The 18,116-nt window shown below is 42.4% G+C and overlaps 2 protein-coding genes across 2 annotated transcripts; one reads left to right on the top strand and one right to left on the bottom strand.

The window, feature by feature from the left end:
* The first annotated feature begins 1,176 nt into the window (after positions 1 to 1,176).
* Positions 1,177 to 6,525, top strand: LOC125521331 (protein FAR1-RELATED SEQUENCE 5). The gene is made up of 6 exons (XM_048686388.2): positions 1,177 to 1,560; positions 1,642 to 3,762; positions 3,838 to 3,968; positions 4,057 to 4,128; positions 5,665 to 5,737; positions 5,975 to 6,525. Exons 2-5 carry the CDS (start codon positions 1,695 to 1,697, stop codon positions 5,725 to 5,727), a joined length of 2,334 nt encoding a protein of 777 aa, XP_048542345.1. The 5' UTR covers positions 1,177 to 1,560; positions 1,642 to 1,694; the 3' UTR covers positions 5,728 to 5,737; positions 5,975 to 6,525.
* A 280-nt stretch (positions 6,526 to 6,805) lies between these two features.
* On the bottom strand, positions 6,806 to 16,025 carry LOC125521330 (histone-lysine N-methyltransferase EZ1). Its single transcript, XM_048686387.2, has 16 exons — positions 15,721 to 16,025; positions 14,971 to 15,101; positions 14,551 to 14,873; positions 14,267 to 14,428; positions 12,819 to 12,903; positions 12,549 to 12,698; positions 12,417 to 12,464; positions 12,280 to 12,348; positions 11,461 to 12,161; positions 10,510 to 10,645; positions 10,204 to 10,424; positions 9,436 to 9,567; positions 8,499 to 8,589; positions 7,675 to 7,722; positions 7,470 to 7,598; positions 6,806 to 7,317 (listed from the first exon to the last, which is right to left on the bottom strand). Exons 2-16 carry the CDS (start codon positions 15,067 to 15,069, stop codon positions 7,048 to 7,050), a joined length of 2,664 nt encoding a protein of 887 aa, XP_048542344.1. The 5' UTR covers positions 15,070 to 15,101; positions 15,721 to 16,025; the 3' UTR covers positions 6,806 to 7,047.
* Positions 16,026 to 18,116: the final 2,091 nt, after the last annotated feature.

Here is an 18,116-nt window from a genome sequence, read left to right on the forward strand (position 1 = left end):
GTTTGTTTCTCCTTTTTTTTTGTTCAACCGTTTTTTTTTGTTTTCTTTTGGTTTTCTTGCGATTTTTTTAGTGAAAATACATGTTTGTGTATGAACATTTGTTTCTCAAATACTTGATGAACATTTTCTCACACATACAATGATTTATTTTAATTCACGGTGAATTATTTTTTAAAATATAATAAATTTTTTTGTAAAATACTTGGTTAACACTTTCCACACGATGAACATTTTTCAAATAAATTATGAATTATTTAAAAATAAATTTTAATAATATTCGCACATTTCTTTCATGTAATAAAAAATATTTACATTCTATGAGAAAACCAAAGGAAAGCAGGGGGGGGGGGGGAGAAAATCATTGGAAAACCAAATGAGCAGATTTTCTTTAGGGGACTATGTTGCACTTTAATGATCAATGAGGCTCAACTAGCCAAACATGCTGACCAAGATCTAAAAAAGAAAGAATTTATTAAACTATCCACTTCAACATTTTTATCCATGAAAATGAAAGTATAGAAGAACCAAAAGAGTAAGGAGATCCACTTTGTTGCTGATCAATTTATGAAGGAAGCCTATGCATTACGGGAAGGGCTGAGTTTGGCTCGGTTTCTAGGATGCAGCAAAATCATTATCCAATCTGATAATTAATTATCAGGTAATTGAGATTATGAAGGATGGTGGTTTCTCGGCCACCTCACCTGCAGCTATATTTGATGATTGCAGAATTCTTGCAACTGGTTTGAGAGAGATCACCTTCGAACATTGTAATCGGGAGGCCAATGAGGTTGCTCATGAGTTAGCTAGGCCTTTTAGTGATCATATCGATTGTATTTGGGACGATGACCCCTCTAGCTTTTTATGCTAAGCTCATAATGATGTAACTGTGTTTGAGAATCAATAAAATACGTCGAATGGCCTTTCCTGAAATCAAAAGAAGAAGTACGGCAGGTAAGGAAGACACAGAACCCTCGCAAAAAAGAAAAGAACACTTTTTTAGCGGAGGAAGACACAGCAGCTGAGAAGGCGAGCGCCATGTGCGCTACCTCGACTATCTTGCCGCTGTGAGCGGCAGATAGGTCTCCGTTAAACACGAAAGACGGGCTTCATTGATACGGCCACACCCACTACACCTCGTCTCCGGCCCATTTACCCCGGTTCACTTACAGGACTCCAACACCGGGTCCAGGCAACGCCAGCGCCGCTTTCCTTAGACCCGTTCCACCATCTCGGCCGTACACCGCACGACCAACCCCCGCCCCCGTCGCTGGGCTCCGGCGAGGCCCGCCGGCGGTCGCCCGTGAGCTCCGCAGCTAGGCTTCTCCTCTCCGCCATCCCGCAGCATCTCCTCTTCCTCTCACGAGCTATCTCGCGCGTGCTCAAGCTCCAACCCGACCCCGCTGTGCCCTAGCGCTGCCGCCGTGCGCCGTAGCTTAGCGTGACCGCCTCCGCCGACGCATCCGCCTCTCACGCGCGTCGCCGAGATTGCCTCTTGCGCTCTACCTCGCGGCGTCCCTGCTATCTCCGCCCCGTCCGCAGTCTCGCACGTTTGGTTTTGAGGTATGAGCTTTCACACATCCAGGTGATTAGATTGCTCAAACTCAAACTTATTAGTAATAACCTTCACAAATTACCATGTAGATCCGGTCCCTGATGCTGTTCACATGAAGGCTGGTGGAACTGCTTGAGTAGAAATGGATAGCATACCGGGCTCTCAAGAGGAATTGCTTCGAATGAGGAAAAATGGTGAGGTAGGAAAGAAGGGGGAAGACCATCGAAATGCCTTGAGCCGCAAGGAGGCGACCGAGGAGCTTATCGGTTGCATGGTCCACAGCGAGGAAGAGGCATACAAGCTGTACTGCGACTATGGACATCGAATCGGTTTTAGTGTCCGGAAGGGCAAGCAGTCCTACTTCATTGGTACCAGGGACATCCGGACAAAAGATTACTATTGCTCAAAGGAAGGGCTTAAATACGACGAGCCTGTCACAGAAGCGAATTTCAACCGGCCAGACACAAGAACGAATTGCAAGGCGATGGTCCGCTTTAGAGTCGATGAGAAAGGGCGTTGGACCGTCATACGCTTTGTTCCCCTGCACAATCACCAGTTGGCTAAACCTGGGGAGAGGCATCTGTTGAGATCCGCAAAGTCATTTGCTGTTGGAAAATCAGGTGTTATAGATCCAGCAGAATCTGCTGAATCACATGCAGGGAATGGTTCCTCTGATAGGACCGTGGGTGATATTAGTGAGCCTCCAGGCTACACTACAAGGGATTGCTACAATCATGACAACGTGCAGAATATAACGCTAATTGGGGCAGGAGACAGCCAAAGCCTTGTAAGCTACTTCAAGCGTAGAACCAACGAGGAAGGAATGTTCTATTGGGATGTCCAAGTTGATCAAGAAGGCCGCATGACTAACTTCTTCTTCAGGGATGGTAAAAGTAGAAGTGATTATGATTGCTTTGGAGATGCTGTTATATTTGACACAACCTACCGCACAAATAAATATAGCCTGATATGTGCCCCTTTTGTTGGAGTTAACCACCATTGGCACAATGTTGTTTTTGGATTCGCATTCCTGTTAGATGACTCCACAGCTTCCTATGTTTGGCTATTTAAATCATTTTTGGAGTCAATGGGTGGCCGATCACCAAAATCGATTTTCACTGACCAGGACGAGGCTATTATGCAGGCAGCCGAGCAGGTGTTTCCTAACACGCAGCATTGCTTCTCCTACTGGCATATTCTGAAGAATGCACAGTCTCATTTAGGCACTGTAAATACTTCTCAAGCATTTCAAAATATGTTTATGAAGTGCATGCAAGGATGTGACACAGAAATGGAGCTTCAGGAATCTTGGGATGCTATGCTTGATGAATACAAACTACAAGATAATGATTGGCTTAATGGCCTTTATAAGTTTCATAACAGATGGTGCTCGGTATTTAACAAAGATACTTTTGATGGTGGGATCAATTCATCCCAGTGGGGAGAAGTCTCAAACAATATCCTCACTGGAGTTGCTGATGAATCTACTTCTATAACAAGATTTGCTCTCTTGCTGGAAAAGGTTGTGAAAACACTACGTAGAAATGAATCAGAAGAGGATTTTCGCTGCAGCCAAACTGCTCCAGTTCGTGCAATCAAGCACAGTACAGTTCTGAAGCAGGCTGCGGAATCTTATACACATAGGATGTACAAGTTATTTGAGGCTGAATTTCTGGATGGATGTGGAGCAACTTCATGTCATGAAAATTCCTGTGGTGGAAGCTTATTGAGGTTTGAAATAACAATGCAGGGCAGGGGTTCAAAAATGTGGACTGTTCTTCTTGATACATCCACAATGGAAATCTCTTGTGGTTGCGGAAAGTTTGAAAGGATGGGCCTTCTTTGTTCTCATGCTCTGAAAGCCTTCAGCCTGCAGAATGTGGATATGGTTCCTGAAAAGTACATCTTGAAACGATGGACGAAAGATGCCAGGAGAAGCATGTATAATCTCAGTCAAGAAGATTCAACACAACAAGAATGTACCGAGGCTGAACTTGCGTATCGCAATCGCGCAATGCAGTATGCGTATAACCTTGCATTGAAGAGCCAGGAACTGGAAGAAGCAAGAAAGATACTCTGGGACTCCCTTGAAACAGGAGAGAAGGCACTTGAAGTGTTCTTCGAAATGAGAAATCTGCACGCTCAATCTGCCAAAGACGCCAGTACAAGGGAGAAGAAGAAGAAGAAAATACCTAAAGGACCAAGCACCAGTAAGTAACAACTCTCAAGTCTCCTCGTGCTTTTAAAACATCCTTTTTGCATTAAAAAAATACGCCACTGTGCAGAAAAAGCAAAGCAAGCCCTGGCATCTTCCTCGGCTGCTCCAGTACTAACCGCCCAAACTAGTGAGCAGCAGTTTCAATCTGCACAAGATGCAAATGGTAATGCAACCATTGGAAGATCATATTACTATCAGGTACACATAAATATGTACGAAATATTATCTTTCCTTCTGGCATTTAAGATTTAACTGATCTCATACCAGCATGGTTCATGTTTTGCAGGTTTTTCCAACTCCTATGCAACCAAACCAGATCTTCATGCATCCGAATACAATGCCTGTTTGTGCACCACAGGTATTCTGGTTGGCAGATTGGCCTGAGCAAAATTTGTTTTGTCTGTTATTCCACTGTGCATTAGCATTATTACCAAACAGCACTTTGGAACTCATAAATAGAAATTTTGTGACAATAAATTCGAACAATGCTTCTATACATAAGTACATGTTCGAGGGAAATATACATAAGTACATGACAGACGCAGATTTTGGCTCACGGGAGTCGGAGAAGCCGTAATCAGGTCCAGACGTAATCCCTCGGGATTGTTGTAGTAAATGCTACAAAATTCACTCTAACTGACATACCAGATGCATACACCCACTAAGGCCCTGTTTGGTTCCAAATAAGTCACCAACTTATAAGTCGAAAAGTGAAAAAAGTGACTTATTTTGCCAAACGGACCCAACTTATAAGTCACCCCAACTTATAAGTCATAAGTTGCTCCACCCCAACTTAAAACTTATAAGTCACCCCCTTTTGCGTGGGTCCCATCACCTTTACATAAAAAACAAGGTGGAAAGGTGTGGTCAGGTGACTTATAAGTCAGGTGACAACCAAACGGGCATGACTTATAAGTCACTGGTTTTAAGTCACCTGACTTATAAGTCAGGTGACTTATTGGAACCAAACAGGCCGTAAGTAATACATCATAGATGGAAGGATAGTCAATTAATGCGTCACTGTTTAGTACTCCCTCTGTTCCATATTAGTTGTCGCTGATTTAGTACGAACAGGAAAAATTAAATTCCCAAACTGTTATCTATGTCATCTATCATGCAATAATCAAAGAAATCCCTAAGTTACCCATCCCTGTAACCCTCCATATAGGGCTGGTCTCGCGCGAGCTCTATCACTGTTCATCTTCCCCGTTACTGCCTCCATTAGAAACAAACTCCATCCTGCTCCCCACCCTCATATTCTGATGGATCCAGGTTCTTCAAAGCAGATTGGTAATATATTGGTGCACACCACCCAGCCATGTAGAGCAGAGGGACCTTGGTTGGACCTGGTGATAACGATGCGGACATGGTGATGGACCTTGGTTGGAGCCAAAGAAAGTGTAGGTTTTTAGATCAAGATGGCGTCTGACTCTGGAGAAGGGGAGTGGTGGTGATGAAAAGGAACTGTGCGTACGGTTGTTTGGTGGTTGGAACAAAATAGGTGATTTCTGGCTGGTGGGACAAGTCTGTGTACCATGGTACAAAACATACTAGCTTGTAATAAATTGGTACAGGGAAGTATATATGGGTGGAATACATAAAGTAGCATACGATCCCAAGGATAGTGCAGGGTGAGGATATAGATGCATGGACCACCTGGAGCTCCAATGCAATTACCAATACATGACTCTGTACTTTTGTAGACTGAACTGAGCAAACCTTCAGGACGTCGACAAGTATGCCATACTATTTTCTATTTTCTGGTATTAGAGCCCGTAGCACTTGTACCATCTCTTAACTTGGTAGATGGGTTTACGATTCCACTGCCATTACAGACAGCGTTAATAAAAAATGCTGAAAGGCTCTTGGCTTCTTGTGCACTTATGACCAACAGGATTTGTCAGCATATGCCGCGGTGCGTCCTAATTCAAATTTCGGCGGCGCGAAGAACATCTAAAGGACACAAGGTATACAATTTTTTTCAGTTCAGTAACTTGATTAGCAATATTGCTTCTGCCACTCTGCACAGAACTAGGATGGTAGGACCAGGCTTGTATCTCGCTTTTCTTGAATACCTTGAGCATCATAAGCTAGATTTGAATCCTGTGTTAGCAAGGGTTCAAACCCCTACTACACACAAGAGGCGTAACCCATATTGCAGTTTGAAATTTCTACACTGATCTGTTGTTGCTCTTAACTTCCAGGGTCTGCTAGATGTGTTTCTTTACAATTTTTTGTTGGAGATGGCTACTGCCAAGTACCCAGTCCTGCAAGTACCAACCGCCGGGCGTGGATCTTTTGTCGAACCGTTACAGAGGGATCATGGTTCCAGCGATGCTGCTCTTGAGAGGAGTGGCTATTCTGTCCTGTGCCATTTCTTTTCTACCGAGGGTGGAGTCTAGGATTAATTAGGCATCCCATTTGCGGTGTGACCTTTTGGGCGTAGGCAATTATAGCATGTAAGTTGTAATTGTACATGAGTAGCCATTAATTAGCTATTAACAGGACCGCTGGATGGAGTCCAGGAACCCTTGGCCGAGAAACGCAATATGGTGTAATTTTCAACAAGAGCAAAATTGCTCTTCATTTCTTGCTCGAGTTGGAGCAGGAGGAATGCGAGGCCTCAGCAATCTCTGCAAGCTGACCTTGAGTGCTTTGTGTTGTTACCAAATTGTTTTAGACCATGATTAACATGATTAAGATTCTCAGGCTGGTTCTATATTTGATGGACGGCGCTTGCATATTGTGATTTTAACTGGCCTTGTATGTTGCATCTTCTATTTTCCCTTGGTATATGCAGAGCACCAGCCACTCAAGGCGGCCTCCTCTTCTTGCCAACATGTGCACTGCCATTGGCAAGCACAGCTCCTCGCTTGATTGCCTGAATGTCCACTCGTCAGTTAGAATGTTCAGTAACCAGTGAGTCGTGATCAATAACTGTGGGCATTGCTCGAACAAACACATCACTCGCAATAGCGTCGTGGTGCCATGATCAACCCATGCGGCTACATCAAACAAAACACACATACAAGAACTTTTGAGAGGGCAAACACACCACCAAAGGCAGCCCAGCTGCATTGGGCATGGAGCAACCATATAGCGGTTAAAAAACCGTTCACGTTCCATCCACAGGTTCCGACACAAATGGGGTTCTCAACTTCTGACACTACAACAACAGTGGGCCAAGGAATGAATGTCAGGTTAAGGTACAACAGCATGCTAACAACTACCCAATTCTGGCCCTGAACAAAAGAATCAACCAATGATGGATGTCTCTTCAGTGGGCGAGCTTCTTGGCCCGCCCGCTGGAAGGCTGCCCGGGGTCTTTCGCTCCAGGAGCGTCGGGCTTTCGAGCCCACACGGGGGCTCGGTCAGGCTCGTAGCGGTAATCATAGAAGATCTCCTCGCCTGAACCGATCCGCTCTTTGGCAAATATGCCTACCCTGTGATCGCCTGCTACCATGATGACCTTGGCATAGCAATTCGGGTCAGGGGAGTGGTTGGCAAACTTCAGCTTGTCGCCCATTCTGAAGGCATCCAGAACAAACTGCATTCAAAGAGTAGAGTAAGGGAACAGCGGTCGGATCAGATGTAAAATGCTAGGCTTTGAATGAAGAGTTGAGAAGGATATCTAGTGATCAGTCCGACATATAGCCCTGAATGTTGAGACGACTGTAGATGGTAACCTTGAACACCTACCTCATTATTCAGGTTGAACAGGAACGACGAATTCTCACGGTCATATATCTTCCCACGCTTGTCTGCTTCCTTGTGAGAGATAAGCTCCCCAGTGTACTCGCCAAGATACTCATGCTTGCTAACAGTATTCTGAAGATTATGGAAAAGATAAATAAGATGAATTAAAGGGGAAGAGCGATGGAGAAGATGGACGGAGCAATCTTACCTTGAGAAATGCTCCCCAGCCAGAAACATCAGATCTCCCAAGCAAGACCTGAAAACAAAGTAATGACTATTCAAAACCATGAACAGAACAATTTGTTCAAAACAGAACCCAGGCCTTATAATGGACATCAAGTCTTTTATCGAGAAGCGTGTGTTTTGCCAGCTATTTCATGTGTTGTGTCACAACATCAAGTCCAACGAGAACATTAAAATGGCTGTCGTGTACAAGAATTCGGCTTTGCAATTCAGTCGCTTATCACAACTAATGCCCTTTTCAGTAAGGAGTGGCAATGCTGGCATTGCCCTGTTCTATTTTTCCTTCATTTCAGAAGAAAAATGATGTGCCCTGCTTAAATTGATGGTAAAAATAATCTCTTAAGAGAACGCCCAATTTAAATCAAAATCATATCCTAATTGGTTCATAACTAGCTCGGTACTAACCATAAACAAGAGCCACTGCTCAGAAGTTCTAAATTACTGCTATATCAATACCAGCCTCAACAGTAATCAGAACTAGCTCAAAGAGATGAAGACAATTAAATCATGTTTAAATCACATCTACCAGTTCAGGTATCTAAGCCTGCAATTTTGCACACAAAGAATCTGTGGTTCTTATCTTTATTCTGTTACTCCCTCCATTCCAAAATAGATGACCCAACTTTGTACTAATTTTGTACTAAAGTTAGTATAAAGTTGAGTCATCTATTTTGGAACGGAGGGAGTAGATGACAGTGCCAACCAAAGAAATCAGCAAATCAAGTCGACTCGAAGAAATATAACCAAGATGTTCATAACATGTGATAAACTGAAGTGTAAATTTTTTACCCTTTGTTGTTGTTTAAGAAGTAGCTTCATGTTCCGGCATTCATAATTATCGCCTCTTTGGTTAGGAACTCCCAGTGAACCATCACCACACCTGTAGGTTAGAAATGGAACAGTTTAATGCAATGATGATTTACTCCGCAATAATTACAGACGAGACAACATTTCAAGCTAGAACAGTTTGCAAAGCATGATTCAACATTAATAAAATTGTCCATGAACAGCTTGCAACTTTATGGGTTCTACGAAACATCCATTGTGAACAAGATACTGTTCCATGATTTTACATAGTACGTGCATAAACAATGGGAAACCCGATAAGTTTTAGACCCTTTAACAATGCACTAGCGCACCACGCACATAAGCATTCAATCAAGCGTGTTAACAACAGGGTGAATCATGTCAAATTACTATGTGTGATGATTGTCAACTGTAGCTGATGGCTACAAAATTAAAATCATCAATTTATCATTTATCAACCCCCTTGTTTAAGGCTTTTAGCTGCAGAACTGTATCTTGAGATGCTAAAATGTTATCAAGCAAGAGTATTTGTGCACTTCTAATAATAGATTCACCATCCAACAAAGCTCTTCATGAACAGATGAGATACTTGTGTGACACATATATTTGAGCTTTTGCAGAATTACCACCCATACTTGCGATGCAGCAACTTACAACGTGCAGATTTACTTCTGTTGGCGCCGCTGTGTGCAATTTCAAATGGATGACTAATTCTCAAATATCAGGTGGTAAAACAGAAGCATCATGGAAATTTTCGAAGGCAAACTTGGTGAATTATGAACTAATCTGCTACAGATGAGATTGTAGAAGTGCAAAGAACAAAATACACAAGTCCTGGTGATGCAATTTTCTATACATTGATACTGGTGAATTAACTACATATGCCTTCAAAGGTTCATATGATTGTGCAAATACATACCCGACCCAGCAGTTTCTGCACACGTCAGGATCACATTCCCTGTCAGCAGCAAAGCATGGACACTGGCGACTGCGACACTGGCTCTTAGCACAATGACAACCTCGAAAACGGTTCTTGCACATTTTCGGACACCTGAAATGCAAAGGGAATAAACTTCCAGTTACTCGCACCAATTGCTACATTATGACAGCAGGATGAGGATACAAAATTGTTTGCATGTCTGTTTTATGTGTTTTTATAGTTTTGATTCCATTCACAACTGAAATTTCTCAAACTAAGCAATAATGACAAAGTATCCATGACCATAAATTAGTCTGATTTTATTCTCTACGGAGAGTTAATCATGTACAACACAGCTTTAAAAATCTCGTTTGAATCCAATACTAGCTTGGGTGTTGTCTAAAAAGAGTTAGGTGTGCTAAAAAGTAACGAGAAAACAACTCAGCACTAAAGTATTCAATCATTCTACTAAACAATTTCATAGAATATGAAATCAAACTATATTTCTAGATATAGAGTAGTGTTTTCATGAGCAATTGTATTAGTATCCAGAAGGACAAGCATTCTTAGTTCACATGTGACAGGATTAATCCAAGAAAAATATATATACCAGCAAAATGAAAAGGTAAGTTGATCTGTGGGAAAGAATGGCAGTAGTCAATAACTAGAAGAACTCCATAGTAAACAGAAAAAAGCACATATACTTCAGATGCATATAACTTATGCTATAATTGTGCAAGTTGTTGTAAAGGAAAATAATCGACTCACCCACAGTATTTCTCACAGCATGTCCCATTTACGAGACATGGACACTGTTTCCCACATGATGATTGACAACCACATGGATTATATTGCCGACAAGGCTGATCTTTCCTTTCTGTAATCCTTTTCCTTATAAAATGGTAACCTGCAGATTTCCAGGTGTACTTCAAACGACGAACTCTACCTCGCCTTCTAATAAATCGTGATCTCACGCGCAACTCATGTCCCTGAGATGTTAACATTGGCAGCATGAAAATAAGAAACCACCTGGGTGAAAAATAAAAAATAACATAGGGGTAGAGTGAACCAAACCTTTATATATCCTTTGACGAGGGAATCACCCCTGCTAAGAGTTCCAGATGCGCTGCTGTTTTCAATATAACTCATATAATGAAAAACATCGCTGCATGTTTTCATTCCACAGAGAAGGTTCCGAGCAATTAAACAACTGCATGAAAAAAATATGAATTCAGTGTGACTATTAATTCTGGGAAACAGGGTAAACTTATGACTATAATAATGATAAAGGAGAGCAGCGATTTGGCTCCCAGATTCATGTGCTCCCACTGTGAGCAGCAACAATTCAAAAGACACATGAAAGTGTCGTACCCTTGCAATTTTCATGGAAAATTGAGTATTGTTTGCACCTTGGAGAAAAAATAGTGCCTAAAAATTTAAGTGGTGGTGGGATCCTTGTGGTTCACATTTAAAACTTTAACCATTAATATAGGTAGTATATGCCTTGACACTATGAAGACAATGTCATTAGTGGAAAATCTGTTTGTAATATATAGTTATGAGGAGATGGCCTCAACTTTTAGTCATAGAAAGATCATAAACATTTCCTCCCCCAGCATTTTTTTCAATCCCTGGTACTCTGCGCTTGTAAGATAGTGAGAAAACAGCATGCAAAAGGAAATGATGGGAATACCATATGTAAAAGGAATGAATTGTCTACTCAGTGAGGAACCATAGTCAAAGTCTTCCGAGTGGCAGAGTTTAAAACAATTCACATATAACCTTTACTCAGTTCAGAAAAATGTTTTACAGGTTATGTAAAGCCACACACACAAAATTGCCTGACTGGTTGTATGATACTCCCTCCATCCCATAATATTAGATCTTATTACATCCAATATATGAGTATATTGGATGTAATAAGATCTTATATTATGGGACGGAGGGAGTAGTAAGCAACACATAAACAAGTGCAAGGTAATGAAACCACTGATATAATGATGGTGATCAGGATAAGGGTCCAACCTGTTCCTTCCAAAAATCTCCAAACCTTTCACCAGAAGCCCTTGTTCAATCACCTTCCAGGATCTACAATTATTTTCTTGCCTGCATATATTCTCCTCAACATCTTCTATCATCGAACTATCATGGCCATCTGTTGCTGAATGTTCGTTCTTGGTTTCCACTGTTGAATCATTACGATCTTCCCCTGAAGCTAAACTATTCTCCATTTGAGGCGCATCCTTCTTCCGAGAACTTCTTGTGCTTGGAGAATTCTGTTGTGGGGATGCAACTGAATCCTTGTGTCCATTTCGTGTATCAGATCTAAGCTTCATGTCCCTTGGCCAGAGGCATCCACCAGAATTAGAATCTGATGGTGCCACTTCTCTTTGTCCTTTCTTCACACTCATAAGAATCCGCTCGGCGATTCTTCTATTAGTACTTTTCCTGATTCCACCTTTCGGGCTAATTTTGACTTTTGATTGACAAGATGATTGTTGTGGAGATTTAGTGCTCATTGGATGTCCTTCTGAGTCACTGCTTTCTGAGGCAACCCTTTGGGTTGAAGAGCCTTCACTTTGTTGGGATTTCGCTTTCTTACCACTAGAACCCTGTTTTTTCTTATTTGAGCTTAACTGGTTCCTTGTATTATCGGATGAGTGAGTTGGCTCCTCTATGTCAAGCATGTCAGAATCAACTGTGGTAGTAGCCTCTGGTTTAGGAGCCTGAAAAAACGTGGTTTGTAAAACAATGTCAATGCAAGTCACATGCTTATGTTTCAAAATCCAAATTGTCAGACAAGACAAGCCAATTTTCAGAAGTCATACACCATAAAATACAAACCAGTTTATAACAATGAATACCACATGGTACACCATCATCCATGCTGTTCCAAGGTGGTTGCTTTTCTGTCTGTATGAGAACACACAAATTAGAATACCTCCCAATTTTGGAAATAACTATTGAACTTCAAAACTTACAGGAAATACTAAATCTTGAGAACACCCATGTAGTTTGCAATCAAAAACCTGCCAATATCAAGATGGGCAGAATATTCATCAGCACACCAGAGGCATTACAGAAAGCATATGATGGTTAACAGATGAACGTACTAGACATCGGCGACAGAAGAGATTGTCAAAGGAATCCAATGCTGCATCCAAATCTTTATCACGGTAGAGATCTTCCACTTTGGCATTAAGTTCAGAAACCTTTTTAAGAGAACCCTCAGTTTTCTCCCCATTTAGGATCTCATATCTGGCCTGTAAAATAGGGCTATATGTGTTAATTGTCAATAGCGAAAATGTGAACTGGAAAAGGAAAAGCCCAAATGGCCAAAATGTTATTGAGATTATGTGAATGATTATGAACAGAAAACTAGCCTTTATATCACCAGCTGCCCTATCAAAAAAACGAGCTAGGGTTTCCAGCACTGCATCAGACATGCCACATTCTTGAATTGTCATCCTAACATAAGAGTAGCAGAGGAACATAATTAATTACATAGTCATCAAATCACCCATTGAGAAGAAGGTGTATAGCAGAAGCCTAAATCTATTTTTGGTCTATCCAGGTTAAAGAAGGTGTGTAAACTCATCAACAGACTACGCAGAATATAGTTGGACAACATAAACTTCACATTAAAGTTCCTTGAAGAGTACACTAGAAACAAAGCATGCAGCCCATTTTAAGTAACATAAGCCTACTTTTCTGGAGGTCCAAGCTAGTCTAGTCCGATTATGCAAACCAATTAAACATTTTGCAGTCTCACCTTAGGTAGAAAGGAAGAAGAAAGACACGAAAGTGGTAATGAATTATCCAAGTTCTTTATTAGACGAAAATAAAGTGAAGCAATGCAGGCCACAATAATTACTTAGTGATACTTCATATTCATATTAGTTAAATACTCCCTCTGTTCACTTTTATAAGACATTTTAGACAGTTCAGACAGCACCCAAAACAATTCAATGTCAGCTGTCTGAAACGTCTTATAAAAAAGAACGGAGGAAGTACTTTACAACTCTTGATGTACCCCCGACATTCCCTTTTCGGCGTTGTGTTTCCAATTTTGCCAAGACCAAGGATTTCCAGCGCAGAGTGCCCGCAAAGATTTTGGTCATTTTACCGTCACGCAAACCCCAGCTCTTTGTTCACATCATCTCATAACTGCACCATCGCCCAGCTCTCGTATTCATAACTCGCTATCTTGCAAAAATTGCAAACAGATTCGCTCCTGTTTTTTCTCTCTTGATCTCACACATCAACCTTGCGCACTACTGCTGTCCTGCATGTATTTATTGTGGATAAGGGAGGAACGAGAGAAGATAACGGGCATGTGTTCTGGGTGTATTTAGTACGGCCATAGATTGTGGAGATCAATGGGTTAAGAGCCGATTAGAGATTAGTGAGAGGACTGGACACGAAAACTAATCATCTGACTTCCTAATGTGCTTCCTAAATAGGAATTTCAACAGAAAAAAACACCACCAAAATAGGAACGGATGGAGTATTATGTTTCAAGAGAAAAAATGAGACAATCCTTTAACTTAAAAGTAAATTGTGCGCAACGTATTTTTTTCAGGAAACTATTAATTGCTTATGTATCCTAAAACCATAAGCTGCTTGTATCCTAATGTAGCGTGGTTCCCGTATTAAAATACAAATACAACAAATGTATTTCTTCCAAGAAAAGTAAGTGGGGTAGCATTTATTTGAGGAACTGTGATATTAAAACTAGCCCATCTGTGAATCACAAATAAGTGCAGAAGTTAAGCCAAAGCTAAGGCAAAATAATGCAAAAGAAAACAAAGGAATGCCCCAAGTTGTTTACCGAATAAGACAGTCTTCAGAAACTTTGAACTCCTTTTTCTCCTCTTCATCCTCAACAGCTTCATCCTCACTATCACTGCAAATTAAAGCTTCACCACAATTTGCATCATAGTAAATCCTTCGTCGACCAAGTACAGATTGGTCTTCTGTCATCCTCTGGTTCCTGCATGAAACCCCGAGAAAAGTTTTGTCTCAAGAAACCCTACGAGACCTTACTGAAGGAAACTCATTTGCATGCAGCAGGGGTTTGGGGAGGTTGAGAAGTGCATGTGGTTATAAACAGACCTGTCCAAAAATGTCCATGTTGTATAAGGCGGAATTTTTGGTGCTTCTGGTAGTTTAATTGGCCTAGTGACATTCTTTGCAGCTAGATTTCCACCCAACATAACAGTTGACGCGGCATAGGAGCTTTCTTCGTCAGAACTGACACCATCTTCGTCAGCAGGGGATACTACAATACGAGGCCCAGAAGAGAGTACATCATCTTGCCTACTTGTCAGCAGATTCGAGTCAGTGCTATTTGATGTATTTCTTTGCCAGATTTTTGAAGAATTGCCAGTGCTTTGTGTAACGGGGCTGAGCTTTATCTTGTTATCCTCTATCCTATTCTGGAAAAAAAATATAACAATCAGAAGAAAAGAACAACATGAACATCTGATAACAAAAAGTACTGAGAGAAATACAGAATGTGTGATCTCAAAGCACCTTAATGTAAGTAAAACGATCTGCTGTAACTTTCTTCTTCAACGAGTCAATAACACGTAAAATGTGCCGGGAGGCCTCACTTCTTTCTTCTTCTGACATATTAGCCTTACTATCTTGACTCTTGAGTAAACCTACACATGTAGTAACTTTAGCATAACAAGCATAACACAAACTCATCATATCATAACTGTATGATTGAAGGGTAAAATTATCGAAGCCAGAAGACAACCAACTTTTGAGTGCCACTAATTAGTTGGTCTCAACATTTTCAGGCACAATGTTAGGCATAAAATGGCATCGCGATCACAAACTGTAAGCGCATAATGATACTGCACACCATAGAGAACAGACAAACTACTACAAATCTACAATAAATAGGCACCATCGTCCAGTTTACTGTCAGTCATGTATAAGCGTCCAATATTTCTGCGGGTTATTAGGGTACTATATCCAAACGGCAGCACTCGAAAATAAATGAAGCGGTTCTTCAGTAACGGAACGGGTGGACCATGACAAAAAACACAACGGGTGGCTCGTGAATACTCCTATGCCTACTAGAAGGGAGAAACGCGGAATAAAACGCGCGAACTCAGCCGCCACCCGTTTCAGGCCGTCGGAGCGTAACCACGCGGCGCCCAACCCGCGCCGCATTCCGCGTCGCCGCGCCATGCGCGGATCTACACGGCGCGCGCAGCGGCGGCCTGTTTCGGGGCGGAAGCAGCTGCCGCGTGACCGGAAGGAAGGGCGTACCTGAGAGCCAATGTCGGCGGTCGCGGACGCGGCGGAGACGGCAGGGACGGGCCGAGGCGGGGCGGGAACCGCGGCGGCGGCGGAGGCGCGGGCCGGGGAGGAGGGGGTGCGGCGGCCGCTCTAGGGCAGAGCGGAGGAGGGGGAGGGGGAGGAGGCTCGCGGTGGCCGCATTGGGTGGGAATGGCGGATCGTCGTCGCGGGGGCAGGGTAGGGTAGGTCAGACTCGGAGCAGGGAGATAGGTCACGAGAGGGGGGAGAGGGGATTAGTTTTTGAAATGCGGGGAGGGAGGGGGAAGAGAATGGTGGTGGTGCGGGACAGCGCCGAGGGAAACCTGGGGGGAAAGCAGGTGGGCTTTGATGACCCGGTCAGATCACTCGCCGCCCGCCGTGGATAATCCTTCTCTTCGCACCCTCCCTCTCTCCACTAAAAATCGTTTCCTTTATATCGAAGAAAACATACACTTTCTCCGTTTCATAATGTAGCGCTTATAAATTTCAAAAGCCAAGCTTTGTCCATGATGACCAAGTCAGCATTATATTACAAAATAAGACCCGCAGAGAATGCAGTTACTGTCGTAATTTACTGTCTCTGGTGGTTGGGGCTAGGGCACGCCTATAGCCCACCGCCTCAGTTAGTCTTGGGTGTTTCAATCTTGTCTAAGAACATTAAGAGGCTGTTTGGAACGTTACCCTTGCATGCCCAGCCAAAAATTCGGTGTTGGCCTTGCATGGGGTAGGCGTTTGGACAGCTACTGATTATTTGGTGCGCACTGCCCTGCCCAGCTATGTTAGTTCAATCCGACAACAAAAATTTGGCGAGACGCGGGCGCCAGAATTGACCGGCAATTAATTGGCGCGCCGCAGTTGACAGGCTGACCCCCACCAAGCAATCCAAACAGGCCCTAAGATGACTGATTGGGTCCATAGTCATATTTTGGTTATGCACATTTGCTTACTATGTTGGCGAGGAATGAAAATATGGCTTTAATGCGAGAAATCATCAAGATAGTAGATCTATAAAGAACTTTGATATAGTAATGAAAACATTTTCATGTTTTTTGCAATAAAAAAACTTTCCTTGTATAATTCAAAATTACGGATCAATGGACATTTGAGCCATGCTTCATCGACATATGAGGACAAGTCCATAGCAAAAAGAAATTGTAGTAGTAGATATACACCTTGGTGCTGAAAGAGTTGTGAAGGACCACCAAAATCACAAGCAATGTAAAATCTCTTGTATTAGTATATAAAATAGGATAATCTACACACTTAGAACCAATCAACACTCTTGTGTACTTCTTTAGCTAGGAACTATGAGAAGTGTCATCGGCGCCTCACCAAGTTACTCTACACGTGAGGACATATCTGCACAGCCTAAAGAGACTGAAGTGTCACTCATCATTCAGAAAGGCTGGAATAAGAAGTGTAATGAATGGTGATCAAATCACTGGTAATACTAATTTTAAATCAAGTTCATGCTATCAGATAAGTGTTTCAAAAAGCAGGGAAGACTATAAAGTAGTTGAACTATCAACTATGACAAGTAAAGCTAACAATATTAGGTTAACTTAGTCACAGTGATTGCTCTTTATTGATTATGGAGATAATAGTAGAAAGCTTACTGCTGATAAAACTAGTTACCACTATGATGCGAGATAATTAGCAGAATATCAAATTTCTAATAAGCACCTAGCCATATGCAGAGTAAGTTTTCACAAGTATCCGTAGGAGAACGGGTAGGCTATGCTGGAAATCAAAAATTCTACTGCGTTCATCCCGGGAACTCCTGCAAGTAGTTACCCCTTGACGCACAGCGCAACAGAAGAATGTCGACGTCGCGTGCCGATGCCAATGTAGTTGTACTCCTCCTATCCATCCCACGTACAACTCCTCATGGATCTCATTAACGATCGTCCAAGCGCCGCATGTACAGTACTTCCAAGGTATCCACGCGTACAAAGTCCGGAACATCACGCGGACGGGGTGCTAGCTCCGAAGGCGTGACCTGGGTGGAGGGAGTGCGGCGTCTAGGGTTTGTGTCTCACACACGCATTAGATTTTTTTGAGCATCAGTACAGACACAAGCGCTCATATACACGCGCATACACTCACCCCTATGAACGCACACACGCACACCCTATCCCTATGAGCACCTACACACGCATTAGATTAACCCCAATTCTGCCCACCCTTCACTTATATAGACCTCCTGATGGGCTTCTACCTTAGAGGCCCATTATAGCAATATAAACCCAATAAAAGATGGATCATGTTCAAACTCTGTTCCAGTCCCCTTAAGTGTGTGACCCTATATGTTCACGCATACCTGGACATGGCATGGGTACACTACTCGACCAATAATAGGTAGCAGTCTCTAGCAAGACATGCCTACT

This window comes from Triticum urartu, chromosome 7A (genome assembly GCF_056163025.1).
Source record: "Triticum urartu cultivar PI428250 chromosome 7A, HENAU_Tu73, whole genome shotgun sequence".
NCBI lineage: Eukaryota > Viridiplantae > Streptophyta > Magnoliopsida > Poales > Poaceae > Triticum > Triticum urartu.